This window comes from Mesoplodon bidens (genome assembly GCF_964165515.1).
Source record: "Mesoplodon bidens genome assembly, chromosome: 13".
NCBI classification, from domain to species: domain Eukaryota; kingdom Metazoa; phylum Chordata; class Mammalia; order Artiodactyla; family Ziphiidae; genus Mesoplodon; species Mesoplodon bidens.
Window position 1 is genome coordinate 24,612,212 of NC_138169.1, and position 16,054 is coordinate 24,628,265.

Consider the following 16,054-nt stretch of genomic DNA (forward strand, 5'->3'; position numbering starts at 1 on the left):
ATTTCACTTGTCCTTTGACCGTGTGTCAGGCAGAAGCCAGTGGAAGCTGCTTCCAAGCAGAACCAGGCTGGCGAAGGCTTCCCCCATGTGCTGGGAATGGGAGGTGAGGGGTGGGCCCCGAAGGCAGCTCCTGGGGAGCTCGGCCTCTCCTTCCTTCCCAGACACACCTGGAAGAGCCTCTGAAAGGTGCCGCCGACCCGGCCTGCTCTTGGTGTTACTGCTTCCAGGGGAAGAGCACAGCTAGGGTGCTGTTCTTCCAGCTCTCACACGTCTTACCTGCAGGCTGTGCCGCCTGCCCAGGAATTTGTCCCAACAAGCAGGATGGGCAGGTTTTGCCAAACAGCATGGAAGCTGGCGAGGCCTGGGTGTGGGCAGCCCAGTCCACGGTAGGCACTCTCATTATACACATTTGTTCTCTTAATGGCAGGCACTTTTGCCTCTGGCCTTTAAGGGCTCCTGTGCTCCCTATGAGTGCGGTTGCTGGGGAAAGGCCTGGGCAAGTGAGACTGGGGCAGCTGGCTTTGGAGTATCCTGAGCTGTGGGGCTGGCCCCCATGCCTGCCAGGTCCCCAGGCCTGAGCTGCTGTGGGGCTTTTCAGAGGGAGATGTGGAAACTTCCTCTCTACCTCTGACCTGCCTTTCTCTGCTCTCTGCCCTACCCCCCCTCAACAGAAACTCCCCAGGGGGGTTCTGGCCCTCTGGGTCCCTCCAGAATGGAGCCATTCCTGGCTGGGGTGGGGCTTGTTTTCATTCTTTGGGAGCAGCCTGTTGTTCCAAGGTCTGCCTCCCCCTCACCCGTGGTCCTGGTTGACTTCTCCGTCTGGCTTCCCCAACCCAGTCCCTTGCCCCTAACTCGCTGCTGGGATACGTAGTCAGGTGGCTGTGCCCTGGGCAGAAAAGCAGAACACCATGCGGTTTCTGGGAATTACTGGACCCTGGTAGAGTGGTGGGAAACCCCTGGATTTGAGGGAGGGGGGAGGGAACTGGTCCTCAGGGCTGACTCTTCCAGGCATCCTGCTATGCACTTTATCCTTTGATCTCTCAACAGCCTCAAGACGTTTTGTATCCCCATTTTACAGATGTGGCAACTGGTTTCAACACAGTTAACTTGTGGGGTCTCTCTGGCCTGCCTCATCTGTCTTCCTGAGTTTCTTCTCTCATCCTCAGGAGGCTGCACCTCCCCCTGCACGTATCCCCCACAGGATCGTTCTCAGGTTTGCTTTCCTCTTGAAGCAGAGAGAGAGCAGAAAAAGGGTCCCCGTAGTGTGCCTGGCATATGAAGGGATGGCAGAGATTCTCCTCTGCAGAGCCAGTGGGAATTGATCTTGAGTTGTACCATGTGGAATCAAGATGCCAAGTGTTTGAAGTAGCCACTGGGTTAAGCCAGGGCCTCATTAATCCCTCTTACTCTTAATCCTGGATAGGCAGCTTGGGGGAGGGGTTGTTCCCTTAGAAGCAGGAACATGTGCCCCTTTTAATCTCCAGGGACAAGACACAACTTCTGAGGAGCTAGAACAGATAATGAACTCTCATCCTGGACCTCTGAGGGCCAGGCCACTGAAACCACCCAGGTCTGCCTGTCCTTTATCTTTTTCTGCCCCAGCCCCTCTGGGCAACCTGACAGTCCTCCCCCCAACTCTGTTTGACCAGCTGGAGTGGTGCGGGGGGGACGACTGACTGACTGGCCATAGACCCTCTCTGCTGCCCCCTCCCCCAAATGGGAGGCCACATTCCTGAAGCCACTTCTGAAGAGCTAGCCACACACGGGGCTCTGTGCCCCACAGGAGGGACCACCCAGACCCTCCACTCTCCCAGGTAGCAGTCTCATCAATCACCACTGTCCCTGCCTGGTCAGAAAGATGCTTCTGCCATCAGCCCTCTCCTTTACTACAGGATGCCCTCATGGCAGCCCTCTGATGCCTCCCTGGGCCTCAGTTTCCTCCTCTGCAGAGCATAGGGACTGGACTTCCTGGGCTCCTGAACACGACCCTTGCCAGATTCATGGAACAAAGTCCTTGACCCCAGGCCTTGAACACACAGGAGTTCTGGGGCTCTGGTTGCAAGGAGAGTGACGCAACCAGATTCCACGGGGACATGATCTGGTGTGACAGTGCGCAGGGGAGGGAAGAGGGAGCTGGGGATGAAAGATGTGATTTCTGTGCCCCCAGCACCCCTGCCTGGCAGGTCGCACTCAGCAGAGGGCACTGTCTTCCGCTGCCAGTGCCACCAGCTTGGGGGGTGAGATTCAGTTACAAGTGTCCTCCCAAGTAAGAAAACACCTCAAATTGGAATTTACAAAAGAGGTAAATTAAGGAGTGACTTTTGTCTGACATCTTTAAAGGTTTTTTCTTTTTATAGCTTTTCCGTTTAATGCCCAACATTGATTTAATGGGTTTGGTTTACACATTGTCTCTTAAAGAAAACAAGTGCATCTTTGTATTCTAAAGCAACCCATGTTTAAAGGGAGAAACTATTCTTAACCCAGCCCAGCTTAGCAGTAACATTTGGCAGCCACCTTGGGACTCTTTTTCTCCTCATCTGAAAAATGAAGGACTTGGATGAGGTGAATGGTTCCCAGATCCGCAACCTATGTACCTCCTCAGAGACACACAAGCTCTTTTCCATTATTTCCAAATACCGGAGGCTCTACCCTTAACTGCAGCACGACGGCACAAATTGCTTGAAACTATTACAGCCTTCCTGGCTTTTGATTGGAACTGAATCAATGCACTCTGGCAGCACTTATTTCTTGCTGATCAGAGGCTCATTATGTGTTTGGTTAATTTTTTCAAACAGGATATCAACATATCCATAATAATTACAGCTTAATTGACAGCCTGTTTCAGTCTACAGGGTCTGCAGGAAGGAGGAGTAATAAAGGGGTCTGTGGTGGTAGAACGCTGGGCTCTGATGGACCGGAGTCTCTAGGCCCCTGTTCTCTCCGCAGCCCCTGGGCCTGGGGGAGGCGTAGCATCCCCAGTGGTGACTTTCAGGCAGGGGCAGAGGCCTGCCCGCTCTCCCATCCACTCCAGTCACAGCTCAGAGGCAGGGGCTGGAAGAAGCTTCTTCCCAACAGTTTCCTGCTCATTCAGAGGCTAAGGATGAGCATCCAACCAGGCCCTCAACCAGGACATGGGAGGGCTTGTTCTTTAACCTGTGTAAATCCACTGTAATTGTGGCTGTGTGCTGCTTTTACCACATAAGGTTGAAATTTTACCTGTAAACATTTGGTCTGGAGAATTTGCATGTGACTGAGAGCCAGGCCTCTGTCTTATCTCACTTGGCTTCTCCCAGCACCTTGCCTATTTGGTCTTGCACACCCTAGATGCACAGTAACTATTTCCTAATTGGTAGGAATTGATTATAATCAATTGATTTCTAATGGGCTAGATGAATAATTCATTTTGGGACCGTCTCTATTTCCAGAAATCTGTTTGGTTCTGGGCCAAGAAACATGTCCGTATTGCTTGGGCATTGCAGGGCAAGGGGTCTGTCTCCTTTTGCCCTTGGTGTTGTCAAATTAAAGACGGAGGTGGGAAAGTGAACTCTTTGTGGGCACCAGCTGTGGGCCAGGCTCGTGCTAGGCATTTGTTTCTCATCATCTCTAGGCATTTAATTCTCATCATCACCGGTGTGCAAATGAGGACACTGAGGCTCAAGAGTCATGAAGTAACTGACTTTATGTGACACAGATAGTAAATGGCAAAGAAGGAATATGGACCCAGATCTTGAAAAAAGTTATTTGTGAGACTCTTAAATATTATTTTTTTTAACCGGTGTGTTCCCTGCTGACTCAAAAGGCCTCAGCTTGGATCTGAGCTGCCCACTGAACTGACCATCAGGGTTTGGTCCACTTTGTACCCACCCAGGCTCTCCGTAGTGCTCGGGAAAAGTTCTGGAGGTTGTCAAGGCGTGTGGACTGGAGGGTTTCAGCTCCACTCACTGACTGGGAGAGTGTGGTGGCTGATGCCTCCACCCCAGGTCTGGGCTCCACCATCAACCCCACCACCTCTGAGATGGATGCCCTCTGGCCTGCAGCCAGGACAGATGTTAACTTTCACTTGAAACTTTAAAAAATTGAAAGCTGGGAAAAAGCCTTGGCTTTGGGGAGAGCATATTGTGGCTGTAGCCCCTGAGAACCTGAGGTGGGATTCTTTTGAGTCGCACCTTACTTTCCCAGAGTGTGTTTTGGATTCTTTTCTTAAAAGGCAGAGTCTGCTGGGGACCAGCCTGCTGGGGACTCAGCGGAGGAGGAGAGTCGCTGTGCCATTTAACTGTTGGGTCCTTTTGGCTTAAGGAGGAGTGTCAGCAGGTGTTAACACTAGAAGGAACGCGAGCTCTCAAGGCTCCAGCCTCCGTGTTTTCAAAGATGCAAACCCCGAGGCCCAGCTTAGTGCACGTGCTGCATCGTCAGGTGCAAGTGCACATTGGTTCAGATCCCAGCTCCGTCATGTGTGTACTGGGCAACTTTGCAGAAGTGACTTGACCCTGCTTTTCAGTCTCCTAGTCTGTGAAACAGGGATAATCCTATCACCTTGCAGGGTGTGGTCAGGGTTAGAGATCATGTAAGGCACCTCATAACAGCACCCAGAGTATGGTTAGCATTCCTGTAACAGGTCACCATAGCTGCTGTTAATGTCTAAGCTAGGACTCTAAGTCTACCCTGGCAACTTCCCCGGTGGCCTGGAACCACTTGTGTTCTGTGACAAAGCAGCATGGGGACCCACAACCAGTCCTCCTATCAGCTGTTCACCTTCCTGTTCTTCAGAGACACCTGTGGTGACTGACTTTGGCCATGCAGCTGGCTGTGCCCGTCAAAGGCATTCCTTGACACAGATATGTGCATCGATGGTGTTGCTCTCTGGCCAGGTGTTCTTCCCAGGAGGCTGGCGTGGCTGTCTCCTGCGTGCCTGCACTCGCTTCTCTCCCTGCCTCCTCTCCTGGGCCTGGCCAGGGCTACTTGCAGCAAACAAAAGCAGGATATTGGCAATGGAGAGAAGGACGTGTTTGGTGCTCCTGTGCCCCGCGGCACACATACCATTGCGAGGGTGTGACAGGGCCCAGGCCTGCAGTTGGGTGCAAATTCGTCTGCATCAGCTTTTCTCCCCTGCATACAGGAGAGGGGTAGGGCCTGGTGACCGTGAGCCTTGGAACTCTTGTGCTCCCACCTGGACTGCTGGTTCTTGCCACTCCCACCGTTTTCACTTTGGAAACATTTGCTAAGGGCTTACTCTGCCAGCCCTTTGCAAGGTGCTGAGCCTACTGGGAGTAAGTGGGACACTGTTCCTATCCAGTGAAGGAGGAAAGCAGATACCCAGAAACTTTACATCAGCAGGTGGCAGCAGGAAGGAAACCCCTGCTTCTGGTGCTGGCCCCGTGTGAGGCACCTCACAGCCGTCCAGAACCTAGTTTAATCCTCACTGTTACCCCGAAAGTAGGTGGTGATGTTGCCATTTCACAAATGAGGAGTAAAGCAGCTGGCCTAGGTCACTTAGGGGGAAAGTGGTGCTGAGACTTGAACCTTCGATCATCTAGGGAAAAGTCTAATCCCCTCATTTTACAGGTGGGGAAACTGAGCCCAGAGAGGGAAAGGGCATGTAGTCTCTCCTCCCAATTCAGAGCTTATCCAGTGTGCCTTTTTTTTTTTGGCTGCGTTGGGTCTCCGTTGCTGCGCATGGGCTTTCTCTAGTTGTGGCGAGTGGGGGGGCTACTTGTTGCAGTGCGCGGGCTTCAGTAGTTGCGGCACGCGGGCTCTAGAGTGCAGGCTCAGTAGTTGTGGCGCACGGGCTTAGTTGCTCCGCGGCATGTGGGATCTTTCCAGGCCAGGGATCAAATCCGTGTCCCCGGCATTGGCAGGTGGATTCTTAACCACTGCGCCACCAGGGAAGTCCCCCAGCATGCCTTTTATGTTGAGAGGAGTTGGAGCTGCAAGCCCAGGACAGGGTCTTCTCCTCTACCTCCTATAATTTGTGGTCCTCACTGAGCCCTTCTGGGCACTTCATATTCTTACTCTTCACACCAGACCCAGCTCTCAGGACCCTGAAGTTCAGCATCCAAAGGACAAGTAGGAAATGCTAAAGGTGGGAATGGCTGGTGGCAGAAGCCCCCATCGTGGCCTCTCACCCTGCATTGTTAATCAAGTTTTGATTAGAATTTCTCTTCCCCAACTCATTATAAAGCTCTTGGAAAGCAGAGTAGGGAACCTTGTATATCTATCTTTTCTATCTGCAGTGCTTGCCAATTTACTCCCAAGTTACTATAATAATACATTTGCCTTGCCCTTCACAGTTTGTAAAAGGCTTTCCTCTTGCATTAACTTATTTAGTCTTCATAGTGGGTCTTTGTAATAGATGCTGTGAGTCACGTTTTGTCAATGAGGAAAAGCTACTGAGAGAAGTTGTCCAAAAGCCACCCAGCTGATGGCAGTAAGGGGCCGATAATGTGAGCTTCCATTATCATCATCATCTTTAACAGCAGTGAACACTTACTGAGTTCCTACTGCACTAGACCTTTTATAGAAACTGTGTATACTTTATCTATTTATTTATTTATTTAATTTTTGGCCCCGCCGCGCAGCTTGCGGGATCCTAGTTCCCCGCCGGGAATTGAACCCATGCCCCCTGCAGTGGAAGCACGGAGCCCCAACCCCTGAACCTCCAGGGAAGTCCCAAACTGTCTACACTTTAATACAGATTATTTTATTTTCGCAGCAGTCTATTTTACAGATAAGGAAGCTGGGTCAGAGAAGTGAAGTCACTTGCCCAAGATGACATAACTAGTAAGCAGCAGGGTCAGGATTCAAACCAAGAGGCAGCTCCATCCTGCCTCTCAGAAAGCAAGGATGTGGCCAGTGTGGGTGGTGTGAAGCTTTGACGACAAGAACAGAGAGTCTGTTAACTAGGAAGAAAGAGGTGGGATGGGCTTGTCAGGCCGAGGGGCTCTTAGCACTGGGCGCCAGGATCAGACGTGAGGATGAGCATGTCTGTACAGACATGGCCCAAGAACACCCCCCAGCCTGACCGAAGGTGGAGCGTCACGGTGACTGGAGCAAAAAGGAGGCCTGGGGCTAACATGCATGTATTACACAGTGCCAATGGGGTTTTGGTTTTTTCCCCCAATATTTTATTTTGAAAATTCTCAAATATATAGAAAAGTTGAAAGAATAGTTCAAAGAACACTCATGTATCCGTCACCTAGGTTCATCATTTGCTAACTTTAAGCCACTTTGTACACACACACACACACACACTGTTTTATTTACTTATTTTTTACTTAATATTTAAAAGTCAGTTGAAGCTTCCCCTTAATTATTACTTTACTATTTTTTCTTCTACAAATTCTTCTATATAGCCAAAGTATCATTATCACATCTAAGAAAATTGACAGTAATTTTACAGTATAATCTAATGTATAGTCCAAATTCAGATTTCCTCTATTGTTCCAAAAATGTCACTCTCGTCTGTTTTCTTTTTCCGTCCAGATTCAAATACAAGGTTTAGGTATCGCATTTGGTTTCTGTGTCTCTAGGCTTTTTTAATCCCTGGGCCTTAACTTTTTGGAAGAGTAAAGAGCAGTTGCCTTATAGAATGACCTCCCCTTTCTGGATTTGCCTGACTGTTTCTTTATGCTTAACATATTTTTCTCAAGCATGCTACATGATAAAACTGTTATATATAGGATGGATAAACAACAAGGTCCTACTGCATAGCACAGGCAACTATATTCAATATCCCGTGACAAACCATTATGGAAAAGAATGTTTTTTTAAAAAATGTCTATATGTGTATAACTGAGTCACTTTGCTATACTGCAGAGATTGGCACAACATTGTAAATCAATTATACGTCAATTAAAAAGATTTTTTTAATTAAAAAAAGAATGCTACATCAGTGATGCTGTTGGTAATGGGTGGGTTTTTGAGCTTCTTTGATTCGTCGAGATAGCTGTCTAGACCAGAGGTTCTTAACAGGGGCCGTGAGTAGGCTTCAACCCTTGATACACATGTACCCCATACCTAAATTCTATGCACATTTTCCTCCTATGCACATTTTTCCAGGAGAGGCTTATTGGCTCTTATCAGATTCTCCAAGGGCTTCAAGACCCATAAAGGTTGAGGTCCCCCAGCGGAGGCAGGTCATACAGAGCTGGTTTCTGGGGTCCTGTTCACTCAGACTGGCTTCTGTTGGGAAGATAGCAGCAAACTGTAACATTCCCTTGTCCTGGCTCTGGATCAAAGAGGTCCCTCCATTTTGTTCTTACACCTGGGAGCCAGGGGCGGCCCGTGTAGCGTAGTTCCAAGGATCTGGGAGAGTTTCTGTTCTCATCTTGCCTTTCAGATGTTCTGAATGCCAGGATTCCCTCACCAACTGGTACTACGAGAAGGATGGGAAGCTTTACTGCCACAAGGACTACTGGGGGAAGTTTGGGGAGTTCTGCCATGGATGCTCTCTGCTGATGACGGGGCCTGTCATGGTGCGTGAATTCCTCCATCTCTGCCCCTCTTGGTCATCAGAGTCCATTGTCAGTACCTCCAGTTCCCCGTGGCCATTCATCTTCTGGTCTTCCCATCAGCTGAGGCCTCTACCTTTATTTATTCAGTCATTTAACAGATTTTTTTTTAGTACCCATTAAGTGCCAGGTAAGGTCCTTCCCTCAAAGACTTAACAGTCCAGTGTTGGGGTGGGTGGGTAGGCAGGCAGGGAGGAGACACAGTACGATGGCATGAGGGCCTTAAAGGAGAGCATGAGCCTTTCTAGTGGGGATGATTACTTCTGGGAACCTGTTCTCATGGCTGAGACCGAAAGAGTTTTTTGCAATCTCAGAAATGACAGGGAGGCACCCATCTGACCCTTTCTCTGGAAGCGTGAGGGAGGGGAGTGCCAAGGTAGATTATGACTGGGGTCTGTAGATCCTTGATGGGAGGTCCTTCACCCACCCCTACCTTCACTTCAACAGCAGTGACAACTCACTTCCTCCCCATGTGTGTCTACCCTTTTCCCCACCTACTCACAGGTAGCTGGGGAGTTCAAGTACCACCCAGAGTGCTTTGCCTGTATGAGCTGCAAGGTGATCATTGAGGATGGGGATGCATACGCCCTGGTGCAGCACGCCACCCTCTACTGGTAAGATGATGGCCCCGTGTCCATCCTTCCCTACAAGAGTGGCCAAGAGAGAGGGACAAGTGGCACTGTGAGTTGGGCAGAAAGATTACAGGGGTATCAGCATGCTGGATTCCTATCACAACAATGCTCTTAACCAGGTCTGAAAGCTGTGAGCAAGATGAGTAACGTCTCTGCCCTCTGTCCTTACCTACTGGGAGAATAACCACACTGCTCTGCAATCCTCCCAGAGGAAGAGAGTGCCTGGGAGGGCGCTCTCGGAGAAGGATTCCAGAACATTAAAGGCAAAGACCCCTTAGAACTCACACAGTCCAACTGCCTCTGTCGATAAAAAAAGTCAGTCTGAGGCCCAGTTCTTAACTTGAGGCAGAGGCAGAGTGAAGAGAGCCCAGGCCGTCTCTCCCCCAGTCCCAGCCCACCCCAGAGAACCCAGGCTGCTTATTCTTGCCAGCTGGAATCAGGCAAGGGCAGTGAACATGGGGCTATGGATACTGTTACTTGAAGCCACGTGGGGGCTTCCAGGTGGGGCTGCAGGTTCTCAGCCCCCTTTCTGCTCCTCCCGCAGTGGGAAGTGCCACAACGAGGTGGTGCTGGCACCCATGTTTGAGAGGCTCTCCACAGAGTCTGTCCAGGACCAGCTGCCCTATTCCGTCACACACATCTCCATGCCGGCCACCACCGAGGGCAGGCGGGGCTTCTCTGTGTCCGTGGAGAGTGCCTGCTCCAACTACGCCACCACCGTGCAAGTAAAAGAGTGAGTGTCTGGGGCAGGGGTTCTTGAGCAGAGCCCACAGATGGGCCTTGAGGGGATCGGAACCCCAGAGTCTTAGCAGAGCTCCCCACATCTTCATCTCGTCTCTTCCTCCTGGGCTCACTGTGCTGTCACCGCGCCTGGGCCTTGGCACTGACTGTTCTCCCTGCCTAGGCTCCTCCCCACCGGATACTTAACGCCAGAATCGCTCACCTTTCACGTGTCAAGTTTCAGATCATGTTTGCTCTTTGAAATTATCTGGCTTGGTTATGTTTGTTTATCATGTGTCCTCCTCACGAGTTCCTTCTGGAACTTAGTCTTATTCAATGCTGCGTGTCCAGGGCCTGGAACAGTGCCTGGCACATAGTGGGTGTGCATGGATTATTGTTTCGTTGGTTGAGTGAGTGAATGGAGGAAGGAGGAGAAAGAGGTTAAGACTCCATCCTAGGTCCAGGCCAGCGACCAGATGGGGGAAGAGTCTGTCTGCCTAATAACAGTAATGAGGCACTGTGGCTGCCAACCCTGCAGACGGTGACTGTGCACTTACTGTGTGCTGGGCACTGGGTGCTCACAGCAGAGGGGGGAGGTCCTGGGGTTGGGGGAGTGAGGTGAAGTCTGCTCTAAGCCTAGAACTGTGTTCAGGGCTGAGGTGGGAGTCTGTGGCTGTGTCTGGGGTAGATTGGGTGGTTGGGAGTAGCCAGAGGGGGTCTGTTAAGTCATGGAGGGCCTGAATTATGACGACTTCAGCAGGTCTATTGAGGGATTTAAACAACTAGGTGACACAACCAGGTGACCATTTTAGAAGGATGGCTGCCGTGGAAGTGGGACGGGAGAGCAGCAGGCCTAGAGGTGCAGAGACCAGTTAGGAGGCGGAGGCAAGATCCAGGCAAGGGATGTTGGTCACTGTGGTGATGGAGGATTCTTCAGGATGGTGAGGGTTGGGGGGCAGTGAGGGAACCCCACATGGGGAGGGTGCTGTCCAAGTTTCTGGCTTAGGCCTCTGGGTGAGTGGGGGTGCCCTTTACCGAGACAGGGCACCCTGTGAAAGGTGTGGCCTTTCCCTGTGAGTGGCCTGGGCCTTGGGGGCCAGTAGGGGCCTGGAGCCTGATGAGCCCTCTCTGCACAAGAGAAATTGGTCAGACACTTTTTAAAGATGCCTTCACCCCGCCTCAACTCTTGTCTGGCCCAGGGTCAACCGGATGCACATCAGTCCCAACAACCGCAATGCCATCCACCCTGGGGACCGCATCCTGGAGATCAATGGGACCCCCGTCCGCACACTCCGAGTGGAAGAGGTACAGTGTGTCCTATGGGGGTGGGACACGGAAAAGACCCTCCAGGAGATCAGGCCATGGCCTTTACCTTTTCCCACCCCCAGTCTATCTCTTTGTCTTGCCAGTGAGCCTGTGACCACTAGTGACCTCCTCTGTCAGCCTGGCACGTTACCAGAGCAGCAGGGATGGCCTGCCAGACTATCAGAGGGCACTGTGTGGCTAGTGGCAGCTGGAGGCCACACTGGGCTTGGGTCATCTGGACTGACGGTGGGTGGCCTGCAATGGGACAGCCTGTGGAGCCAACCTTACACTGCTCTTGGCCACAGGTAGAAGATGCAATTAGCCAGACGAGCCAGACGCTTCAGCTCTTGATTGAACATGACCCCGTCTCCCAGCGCCTGGACCAGCTGCGGCTGGATGCACGGCTCTCTCCCCACATGAAGAATGCCAGACACTCGGACACCCTCAGCCCCCTGGACACCAAGGAGAATCTGGAAGGGACACTGAGGAGACGCTCCCTGAGGTGCCACTTCCCGCCCCGGCTCTGCGCTGTCCCATGCCCGGCCCTCGGACGACGTGGAGCCGGCTCTCAGAGGCCAGCAGAGTTAGGAAGGGAACCAGCTGGCCAGGGACGGGCTATGAGGATTGTGCTGACCCAGTTCCCCCGCCCCAGGGATCACAGTTCATAGCCGGGACCCAGCTGTCTGCCAGGTTTCCCTAGAAACCAGAGGGTCAGGCTCTGTCCACTGAACTGAGCTGGACAGGAGGCAGCAGTGCTGGACCCCAGAGGATAGCATGGCCTGTGGGGGAAGCGTGGGGCTCAGAGGCTGGAGAAGGGGCACAGATAGGGTTAATAAGTGTAAAGACGTTGAAAACTAGAAAGCAAGAGGTGAATTAAAGTTGTTTTAGGTTTTCAAGTAGGGACAGGGAATTTCCTGGCGGTCCAGCGGTTAGGACTCCGAGCTTTCACTGCTGAGGGCCCGGGTTCAATCCCTCATTGGTGAACTAAGATCCCACAAGCTGCGAGGCATGGCCAAAAAAAAAAAAAATGTCATAAACATAGTGGCTTTATTGCTCTAAAAATCATACACACTTATTATTTTAAAATTCGGGAAATGCAGAGAGGTACTACAAAGATGTGCAAAATATCCGAAATCCCATTTGCTTGTTTGGGGTGGTACTAGGCTGTCGCTCTAAGCCAGTCAGGGCTTAAATCAGGCAGGCACGGAAGGCGGTGGATTTCCATCAACAGTGCTGTCAGCTAGTAGAGTCTAGTCCATCGTTCCAGGTGAGAGATACTCAGGGTTCCCACTTTGAGTGTGATTTTACCATGCTTAAATGGGCTGCAGATGTCTGCAGCCCCTAGATGACACATCTGTCTGATGTTAGAGTCCCCTCCCCCATCACAGCACCCTAACTACAGACATTGGAACAGACAGGGCGGACCTGAGGTTCCTGCTTCTAGGCTTTCCTGGCGGGTCTCTGAGGACTGCCCTGTCCCTACCCTCATCCTTCCTCATCATCAGGCGCAGTAACAGCATCTCCAAGTCCCCTGGCCCCAGCTCCCCAAAGGAGCCCCTCCTGCTCAGCCGTGACATCAGCCGCTCAGAATCCCTCCGCTGTTCCAGCAGCTACTCGCAGCAGATCTTCCGGCCGTGTGACCTGATCCACGGGGAGGTCCTGGGAAAGGGCTTCTTTGGGCAGGCAATCAAGGTGAGCACTGGTGGCAGCTGTACCACCTCTCTGCCCCCCAGCCCTCTCACCTTCTTTTGGGGATTTCTCATCACATGGCCTCCCTGATGCCCTGCAGGATACCAGACCTCACTCCTGGCTGCAGGTGATGGTGTGAGGGCCGCACCCCTGCCCTCCCAGGCCACCAAAGGGCAGCATTGCTGCTGAAGTGAGCTTGGTGGACCTGGAGCCCCGGGTGGGGACGAGCTCTCCCGTGGCCCTCCCGCCTCCAGTCAGTGGGTGTCTTTAGGTGCCCAGAGGCCTCGATGCTGGGAGTGGCTCCTGCCTCCCTGCTGAACAGTCTTGGGGACTAACCTCTCTTTCTCTCCTCCTCCTCTGCTGAGAGCTGGGAGGGGGGGTCAGGTAAGCCATGTGTCTCAGCCTTCGGGGCAGTGGGGCTGGAGAGCTCACTCCCGACCCACCCAGCTCCCTGGTGCATGTCTGTGGCACTGACCCTCCTGCCCCCAGACTCCTTTTCCCCTAGGGGACACGCTTCTGTGTCAGGTGACCAGAGACCCTGCTTGGCTTGGCAGCAGCGCACCCCCGCCGCCTCCTCCCTCATGTCCCTTTTCTGGATTCTTGCTTCTCCTCTGTGCATGCCCAGCTCTCTAGGGAGGAGGGTGTGCTCCCCTCTTAGTCCCCCGGGGCCCGTGCTGTGTGTTCTACACATGAGCTCTGTCAGTTTGATCCAGTTACTTCAGTGTGTCCTCCAGGGGATGGGAGGGCCAGTTACATCGATTTTCACACAGTTCCCCAGAACCACCTCTGGTCTCTGCACCAGTAACAGTCACCCTCCTTTTAGGTGACACACAAAGCCACTGGCAAAGTGATGGTCATGAAGGAGTTGATTCGGTGTGACGAGGAGACACAGAAGACTTTCCTGACTGAGGTAAGACGGGGAGTGTGGGGGTTAGGAGTTTGATGTCAGTGTTGGAAGATGGAAGTTGTTACTAAATAATGATTTCAATCCCGGCTTTTGGCACCAAAAAAAAAAAAAAAAAAAAAGATTTCAAGAGGAAACAGTTTAGAGTCACTTTCTTAAGGCAGAAAAAATCATTTAGAGGAACGTGCCTGCCCCCTCTAAATTACAGCATCATTATTTGTGCAACAAACACTAAAGACAGCATGAGCTGGGTACAGCGAGATGTGGTTCAGAGGAGCTCGTGGAGTGTGGGGTGATGGACATGAACACAGACCAGTTCAGTGCAGCTCGATGCTGTGACCCCACCTGAACGCCGTGCCGAGGGAGCCTGGCACCTTGAGTGTTGACACGGTTCTCCCACCTCTCTCCATTGCTCCACTGGGTGCTGCCCTCCAGGCCTTGGGTCCTCCTACTCCAGTTCCCCTGATGCAGCTCCTAGAAAGGAAGGGTCCCAGGGGTGAGGCCTGGGAGGCCATCCCCATCCACCTGGGGCCTTCTTCCACAGCACATGAGATAGGAGGTGGGAGATGCAGGTCACATTTGTCAAGCTGACTCCCTGGAGGGAAGGGGTGAGAAAGAAACCACCCCCCCTCCTTGGCCTCCCCTCCTGCAGGTGAAGGTGATGCGCAGCCTGGACCACCCCAACGTGCTCAAGTTCATCGGCGTGCTGTACAAGGACAAGAAGCTGAACCTGCTGACGGAGTACATCGAGGGGGGCACGCTGAAGGACTTTCTGCGCAGCGTGGTGAGCGTACCACCCCCAGAGTTCCCGAGAGCCTTGGTGGGTTGTCTGTGGGACACCTGTGTCACCACTACTCTGGAACCGTGATGGCCAGAGAGGCCCACTGCTTTGCCTACAAAGGGCTGTGCTGGGTGGGGCTGGACACAGGCAGGGAGGGTTTGCTAGCAGATCGTGTTGACCCATGGGGCCCGGACCACAAGTGGGACAGGGCCCAGAAGCCTCTGATGGGCATTCCTCCATCCTGTAGGACCCGTTCCCCTGGCAGCAGAAGGTCAGCTTTGCCAAAGGCATCGCCTCTGGAATGGTGAGTCCTGCCAACAGCCCTGCCAGCGGAGCAGGGGTATTGGGATTGGGGGGTCAGGAGAGGTGCAGGAATGGCGGGCAGGCACTGAAAGGCAGAGACCCTGTCCTGGGCAGCCTGCATGGGCTGGGTCCTTCACCTGTTTATCAAGCTTCTCTCTGTGCCAGTGAAAATTGCCCACAGCTGGCTGTTCTCAGCTTACAACTCTACTCTCAAAGAATTCCCAGTCTTCAAGAGCAAACAGGGTATGGGCAAGGCGAACTGGAGAAGCAAACTAGCACGAGACGGCCTGGCCCTGCTGTCACAGGGGCGTCCAGGTGCTGAGGGCCCTTGGAGAAAGCAGAGAACCTCACTGCCCAGGAATTCAGAGAAGCGGGAATTGTGTTCTAGTTGAGCCCTGAAGGACGGGTCAGAATTGCATGAAAGTTCCTCTTGGCAGAGAGGCCCCAAGGTTGGGGTGATGAGAGCAGCAAAGAGCTGGGAGGAGAGAGGAGGAAATAGTCTGTTTCACTGGGAAAGAATGGTGCCAGTCACAGCGATGGGGACAGTGACAACTGCCGAGTGCTTTCTCCAAGCTGGGCACTGAGCTGAGGGACTAGCACCCCTCATGACAGCCCTGGTTCCAGATGAGAAGCTGAGCTACACAGGGATGGAGCTAGGAGCTTGGGTCAGTTGGTCTGACCCCCCAAACCCGAGATTTTAATGGCTGCTGTTCCATGTGGGGTCCATGAAGACGGTATTAGACAGGGGGGACATTAAAATCCCTGCGTTTAAGCTAAGGAGTCCGGACTTTATTTAGGAAGCCAAAAAGACACACATACAAGATTTTTAAGCAAGAACATTTCGTGACCAGAGCTGTGCTGTTTTGAAGGTGACTCTGGTGTGGTCAGTAGGTTGGCAGGGAGTTGGGAGAACTCAGGGCAGGGAGACCTGGGTCGGGAGTCATGAAACCTTTCAGGTTTCTGAATTACAGTGGGGCTGTGGGACCAGGAGACTGGGAGGCAGGGTGGAGTCAGAATGGAGACTGGTTGGTAGTGAGGGAGCAGGGGTGGGGGGAGGTGGGCCCGGGGCACCTTGAGGTGCCTAGAAGAACAGTGGTGTCGTTTACCAGACTGCCGGGGGCGGGGGGGGGGGCGGCGGGAGTCATGGTCGGGAAACGGGTTTGGGAAGAGCTAGGATAGGCTAGGCATCTGCTGAGGCTGATGTGCTGGTGGT

General features: G+C 52.6%; 1 protein-coding gene across 3 annotated transcripts in view; it reads left to right on the plus strand.

The window, feature by feature from the left end:
* LIMK2 (LIM domain kinase 2) overlaps positions 1-16,054 on the plus strand; it is a 54,579-nt gene that overhangs the window by 30,825 nt on the left and 7,700 nt on the right. For 2 of the 3 annotated variants that reach the window (XM_081252512.1, XM_081252513.1), the window contains 9 exons: positions 8,336-8,471; positions 9,012-9,121; positions 9,684-9,872; positions 11,059-11,164; positions 11,470-11,666; positions 12,670-12,856; positions 13,677-13,763; positions 14,410-14,541; positions 14,786-14,842. In XM_081252512.1, the coding sequence (XP_081108638.1) occupies positions 8,336-8,471; positions 9,012-9,121; positions 9,684-9,872; positions 11,059-11,164; positions 11,470-11,666; positions 12,670-12,856; positions 13,677-13,763; positions 14,410-14,541; positions 14,786-14,842 (1,201 nt within the window). The remainder of the gene's footprint in view (positions 1-8,335; positions 8,472-9,011; positions 9,122-9,683; positions 9,873-11,058; positions 11,165-11,469; positions 11,667-12,669; positions 12,857-13,676; positions 13,764-14,409; positions 14,542-14,785; positions 14,843-16,054) is intronic. The other variant, XM_081252514.1, reaches the window with a different exon arrangement.